The sequence below is a fragment of the Pagrus pagrus genome (assembly GCF_965226575.1).
Source record: "Pagrus pagrus genome assembly, chromosome: 20".
In the NCBI taxonomy this organism is placed as follows: domain Eukaryota; kingdom Metazoa; phylum Chordata; class Actinopteri; order Spariformes; family Sparidae; genus Pagrus; species Pagrus pagrus.
Window position 1 is genome coordinate 11,277,354 of NC_140207.1, and position 7,202 is coordinate 11,284,555.

The 7,202-nt window shown below is 40.1% G+C and overlaps 1 protein-coding gene across 4 annotated transcripts in view; it reads right to left on the minus strand.

Annotated features, from left to right (window-relative positions):
• dnajc13 (DnaJ heat shock protein family (Hsp40) member C13) overlaps nucleotides 1-5,846 on the minus strand; it is a 31,874-nt gene extending 26,028 nt beyond the window's left edge. For all 4 annotated transcript variants that reach the window (XM_084340830.1, XM_084340829.1, XM_084340827.1 and 1 more), the window contains exons 1-2: nucleotides 5,758-5,846; nucleotides 2,846-2,926 (exon numbers count right to left, since the gene is read on the minus strand). In XM_084340830.1, coding sequence (XP_084196956.1) covers nucleotides 2,846-2,913 — 68 coding nt within the window. In that variant the 5' untranslated portion in view covers nucleotides 2,914-2,926; nucleotides 5,758-5,846. The remainder of the gene's footprint in view (nucleotides 1-2,845; nucleotides 2,927-5,757) is intronic.
• Between the last annotated feature and the right edge of the window lie 1,356 nt (nucleotides 5,847-7,202).

Below are 7,202 nucleotides of genomic sequence, written 5' to 3' on the forward strand. Positions count from 1 at the left end.
GACAAAAATACATCTGAGCATGTTTGTCAAACTGACAAATAGGAGCTGAAGCCTGAAGTAATGCTGACATTCTTACAGTTCACGTGACAAAAGTGCTTTTTATATATGGCGAAAGGGGCACGCTAATCACAGATGAGTCTAATTAAAGTTTACTTTTGGGAACATGTTCTGTATTCACAGTGAAGAGCTGTGATCGTCTCATTTGCGACACAGATTTAGTCTGAGATGATCCTGAAACAGTTTCCAAGGCCAGAGTTAAATAAACTAGTGGAAGAAACCTGTTACATTGTGCTTTGGCTAACAGGTACGGTTTCTTAAAGCAGTCTGAATGCTGTTTTTTTCTAAGATCGTTGGTAAAAACAAGCAAGATGAAGGAGAACATCCTTACAACACCGTCTCTTTCTCTTTCCATTGGTTTAATAAAGCTCTGTCTGACTTGAATTTCATTTGAAGCATTCATACGAGACTGCTGTAAAAAACTAATCTCTGCCGTTTGCCAGCATTCAGGCACTTATGTCTGTAATTGTAGTCACACTTCACTGATAAACCACAAAATCTTATTACAAAAGCTCCACATAAAGATTCATTTCATTTCTTTCTGCTCAAACCAAAATTAGCATGGATATGCAGGTTTTTAACTGCGGTTAAACTCACCAAAAAAAGGTGATTGACCCCTCTCCCATTGTCAATATACAGGGTCGCCTTTCAATTTTTTGTTTTATTTCCAGTGTGTCAAGTTTGAAATCACAAACGTGCCAGAAAACAAGGAACAGTAAAAAGCAGCATTGAGGCCAATGACAATGAGACAGTGGTTAATTTTCATATCTTTGACTTCAGTCTTGCTTTCAAACTCAACGCTGACTGAATGATGTTTGAGCGCTGTTTGAACAGAGAAGGATGAAAAACTATTTACATGTCATCATCCTTGAAGGCAGACTGTACCCTTTCCCATTGAAGACAAAAGCCAGAGGTGAGTGCGTGTTAGTGGGATTTTTGTCCCGTGTAAAAGGAGTATCATGTTGTCCTGTGCTCGCGCTCATCTTTCTCTCTGTCTTCGAAGGGTCAGATAAATGACCTTCAGATGTCAATATCAATAAATTAAGTTTCCATCCCTGACCCACATTCAACCCAGGTCAGGAGGAGGGACACAGACCAAGGTTAGCTTGTTTCGACCCATTCAGGTCAACAATAAATGCAGGTTTAAACTGTCTCTCTGTCGTTCTAAATGGGGTAACGGCCTCCTCTGTCCACCACAGACATGCATCAACATTCGCCTCTGTCGGACACTTCAGGAAGCATTAGCAGGATGAAGCTCTGATGATGGCTAATGCTCTGCAGCCCTGCTTAAGTTACCCAAGTCAATGGTAGGCCCTAATGGGACAAAGACATTTAGAGAGCAGGTATTGGTAATTTGATCCCACTGGCTCACAGCTCAGACTGGAACCGGTCCATCCTTTAGCTCCGAGGGCCACCAAGTATCTATATAAAGTACCATTTAGTTCATGGCTGTATTGACTTAAATGCGTTACTCTATATAATTGAAATAAAACAAACACATATACACCGATAGATTCAGATATTTGATACATTTGATGATTAGATGACTGGGGAGTCTGGTAGTATTAATGTCAAACATTTGCTTGTTGCAGCTTCTTAAAATTAAGTATTTGTTGCTTTTCTTTGTCATTAATGATAGTAAATAAGGGGTTTTGGACTTAAAGAAGCAATCACTTTGGGCTCGGGGAAAACACTATGAGCATTTTTCACAACCCTTTGACATTTTATAAAATAAACGATTAATGATTAATTGCTATAATAATCGGCAGGTTAATTGATGATGAAAATAGCCGTTAGCCGCAGCCCTAATGAATGGAGGTTTGCGTCAGGGGAATGATTTAAAGCTAATGACATGTAGTGAATATATTTTCTTTTAGTTAGTTTTGCAAGTAAACAATATTGTTTCAGTTAGTTTACATTTTAAGTCTAGTTTTTGTTTCAGTTAGTTAAGATGTTTCGTCACACCTTGTTTTAGTTTTTAGATTAGTTGGATTAAACTGTAAAAACCCTGGTTTACATCTTAGATGCAGCATGTTGGCCTCAACATCCTGGCACATTTATTTTTATATCAACACCTCAAATGGTGTTAAAATAAGGTCACAGCTTCACCTGACACATACTGTCCACACATCAGAGTGCACAAACACTCCCTTCCTGTTCTAATTAAATCTAGATGACTGAACATGATTCAAACTTTTCCTACATTATCAACTTTGTAATCCTTACAGGCACGAGAGCAAATGACAGAAGGCATATTTACCTTGTCTCCTCAAGTGAGCACATCTTGTAACAACTAGCTATTGCACCAAAATATCAGTATACTGTAAGGACTGGATGTTGTCTTATTCCCCACTCAAAATGTAATATAGTATTTATATTTGCTGCTGTACCTTTTATCAAAATATTAAGAGAAAGAAGAAAGATAAAATAATTAAAACTGTATGCTCTGTTAAAGCAGCCTTTGTATGTATTTGTGTCAAAACAATGCATAAATGTCACTTCTACTTCTTTGCTGTGTTTACTGCGAGTGTCTTTGTCTTTGGGTTACATTTCATGAGACAGTGCAGCTTTACAAAACACACTTCACTGGTACTGATCTGTGACTGCTGACCTCCTATCCCTGTCTGAGATAAGGAAGTCAACACAATGGAAGCACTGAGTCAGGAATGCCAGGACATGTCTTTAAAAGGTGACGAGGGGAAAAATTTAGGTTAATGTTGCCTCATAAACAAATACAAAGAGGAGGTGGAATAGACAGTGGGGTTAAAGGACAAGTTGTGGGTCTTACTTTCCCCTCCAGGAGTGTTTGGTGGTGTAGAAACAGGCCAGGTCTTTGTTCTCTTTGACGACATTCATCTTTTCACAGGACCTACAAAACAGAAGAAAAGATATTATTATGACTCGCATCAAAAAGTAAGACCTTCTACAATTTCAAAACAGAATAAGGTGCAGAAAATAAATAAGTGGAAGATCTTCATCTGATTATATTTTTAGCTACACAGCAGAGGGGACGAGTGGTCTCACTTGACGTCAGCTCTATAAGAAGTCACCAAATAACTTGCACCTTTACAAGTCATTACTACGTCAAGTTTATGTAACACACATCCCAATATACCGTCACACACTTCACACAGTCATTCAACATTTTGCAGCTCAAAGGGAGAGACTCCCAGAGGACATTCCCTCAGCTACAGAACTAACACTGAGTTAAGAGGGATTATCAAATGACAGAGAGTGGCCCATCGCTCCATAACGGACCGATTCTTCACCGATTTACCTCAGTTACGAGCCATAGCATCGGGGCAGCTGGTAGCACATGACTTAGTTTATCATAAACTAGTCTTCCTTAATACCCTCATGGTCTCTTTCATGCGTGTATTTTCACAGGCTAGCTTTGAAAAAGAGACATACTTGAGGAACCGGCGGTTTACGACTGGCTCAGCCAAACAGAAAGGAAGTAAAGGTCCTACATTCAGGCTGATATCACAGGCACAAAAAGGACACAACAGTGAACCAGCTGAGCATGTGTCAATAAAGTCTGGTGCAAAGCCAGTGTGGCCTATTGATTGCTTTAGATAAACAGGGGTTAGCTTTAGTGTCTAGGCCCATTGCCTAATTTGAATGAAAAAGTCTGGAAATGTTACTTTATGACAGCTAGACACTCCAGAGCTTCCCTTTCTAACTAGGACAAGATAAGACACATTAGTGGGATGGTTAAGAGTGATTCTTCATGACAGATTGTTTAAAACAAATTAAAAATGAAGGCATCAAAGCCAGACCAGAGTAGAGCAGATGGAGGGAATAACGGCCTCTCCGATCCTCAGTGCAGCAATTTGCTGGCGGCTGCACTGTGACAAGGGGAACCTGTGTCAGCACTCTGCCAGGATCCTGGAAAAATCTGACTCCAGTTTTCCTTCCGCTCTGTTTCAGTGTGTGACTGAAGAAGGGAGCAGCAAAATAGCCACAAATGATGGAATCCACCATTCACCAACAATCGCCTGACATTCAAAGAGGGCAGGAAGCAAAATACAAGCCACTATCAGGTGCAACAACACTGGACAAGGGGCCTTTAAAAATTAGCCAGTGTCGGCATCTCAATAATTGATGCCTGTGCTGGAGGAACAAAGGTGCAAGGAACAGTCCAGTGCCAAGTTTTGCATCAACAGTTTTTTTTTTTTTTCAAGCATGCATTCATGGAGCTGCATAATGAATCTAATCCAAAGCGGGGGGCTGATGGATGGCACAATAGGAGATGTTAACAGCGCACAGCGTGCTCTTTGCTGCTGCAGAGGGCAGTGCAGTTTTTATTATATTACTGTGATGAGTGTAAAAAAAGACCAAGGCAGATTCCAGGGTTGGGTCATGTGATTATCCCTCCCAGCTCTTCCTGTCTGTATGCAGATCAATAGAAAATTATTCATGACAGAGTTTAGCAAAAAGGTAAACGGGAGGACAGTAGAGTAAATAAATGGAAGTCCCAAATAGAAAAGCACACAACATTTACATGACAACTGGTTTCAGACAGGTCTCACAACTTTTCAGTTACTTTACCCACAGTATCAAACCTTTAATGGGACCCATCTGAAGAACAGAAAACAGACTCATCTACAATGAAGGTACTGACAAACTAGACTACAGCCACAGGTTATACGTTTCATGACTACTAACACGTATTTCTCGTCAAACACATGTTTTACTCTGCATAGTTGTTTGTCTTATGTCTTCTCACCTGTCTCCCACAGCTGCTGGAAGAAGTGGGATCCCCCGTTTCCTTTTGATATAAAATATGAAGAGGAACACTACTTTAGCATCCGTGTGGGTACAAGGGTCAAACGATCATGTGCCATTGCATCATTATATGGCCCTAATAGTCTTCTTTTTTTTTTTTTTCACTCCTGTCTGAAGTTAAACTTATGCTGAACATAAATCCTGCACCATACCTGCACTGACAGTAGACAGAAGTAAAGTGAGCTACTAAAGTTTAACATTTACAGGGAACATCTGGACCTTGAGACTTAAATAATCCATATAGCATGTGTGACATAGGCGTAATGTCAACTACTTAAAAGCTTCTTCTGCACTGAAGACGTGTTGCAATGTCCTCCTTTTACGTGCCATCATATGAAGCAATCTCCCCACCAAGACGGGAACTTACTCCACTTCATCTTACATGGTTCTCTCTAGATTTCAAGAACCACTTGCTAGCAAAACATATTAAACTTGATTTTTTTTTCTATACATAGAAAAATTAATTTGCACAAAACGGCTAACGGCGATCCTTAAGTCCAGTTGAGGATGTGCGCTGGCTCCTGATCTGTCAATTAAATCCATGCCTGGCAGCATTAACGTTACCTGGCTTTCAAGCGTTTAGCCAAACTCATTGCAGCGGGCCTACACGGTTAACTGTCCGGCTAAAAACAAGCACGACACGGCCGTTACGGCTATGTCGACGCTATTGCTCCACCTAGGTAAAATAACAGACAGCCCCAGACACGTTTGTTACCAGCGTTTGTTTACCAAATGTAAAGAAAAAGGGGCTGTGGCAGGCTAATGTTGGGATAGCCGCAAGCTAGCGGCTAAGCAGCACATCACTCAGGTTTAGTTGGAGAGCTAGCTAGTCGCATTAGCAGCGGGGTTCAATCAAGCAAACATAGGGAAGATGGCTTGAAGAGAGTGGCAAGTACCAGCGGGTGCATTTACCTGTAAAACTGCTATGGGGTGTTATTCGTAGCCGTCCCTCAGCCCCCCACCCTCCTCTGAGTGCGGTCGGTGCTTCTCAGTTTTCCCACTCTGATGCTGAAGGAGCTCAGTTACGGCGTATTCCCCCCAACAGGGCTCAGGACGCTGCCATATTCCTGATAGCAATAGTGTGCCACTGCGCATGCGTGAGGCCTGCCTGTCATGCGGCTGTCAGCTGATTGGTTTGTCTGGGCGCGGAATTAAGGAGATACCTGACCCGAGATCAGCTGTTCTTCATTTTCTTTACGGCTCGTATTGATACATACAGTAGACACTGACCTCGGAACAGTTTGTTGTGCAGGACGACTGCAGACTGGCTGTGATAGTAGAGTCTTCAGTTTCTATTTCGGTTAATTTGAAGCTACTGAAGAGAGGCTGCGCGACATTTTGAAAAGTAGACAGATCAGAATATATTTCCCATACACTAAAGAGTGAAATATGGATCGATATTGATAAGATATCTGCTTGCTAAAATGGATTTTCTAAGTTCTTTATGTGAATTGATCTGATGAAATGGACACTACATTTGCATCCCTCTGTATGTATCATACTTCTTTGATATCTTACATTAATTACAGGCTAATTCAACCAGTATTTTTTTTGTTTGTTTTGCATTTTCAGGTTTTAGTAGCCTGCTGGGTAACACAATACACTTGGAGGAAGAAGGTTTATTTAATATACTCATTAACCTTCTTGAGAAATTGCTGAAGAGAAAAAAAATAGTCAGACCTGATGGTTATCATGCTTTGACAAAAAATGTTAAAAAATTATTTTTGAAAGGACAATACACAAAAACTGTTTTTTTTAAAAAGGAAACATTTTCCTTATGAGTGAGGATATTAGGGTTGATATTGCTGTGAAATAGAAAAGAAAAATACAGACACACTAGTGCAAAATAGCAATTTAAATGGCAGTGGATGCTTTTCAATAACACCTTTTAGACCTTAGTGAAAAAATGATTTGCATTTGATATAATTTAAAGATGATAACATGAGATTAACCATTAAATGTCTGTATTTATGTATATGAATTGTATGTATGCTTCACCTGTCTTACATTAATTACAGGGTAATTCAACCAGTATTTTTCTTTTGTTTTGCAGCCTTCCATGTATGAGTAGCCTGCTGGGTAAAACAATACACTTGGAGGACGAAGGTTTATTACGCCCTCTAGGGACAATGTCCCACCAATGCAGCAGAAACATAAAAGTAAAGTTCAACCTTCTACAGTATTTGTCAAGTTTAACGTCTACATGTAAGCTGCGGCCGAACAAAAATGAATCGGTCGCACATACACTCATGCACATGCAGGCACATACACAAATCTGTGCTATAAAGCGTATTCAAAGTCATTAACTTATAAATATTTTGCAAAATGATCTTGCAGATATTCACCCTTTACAGTAG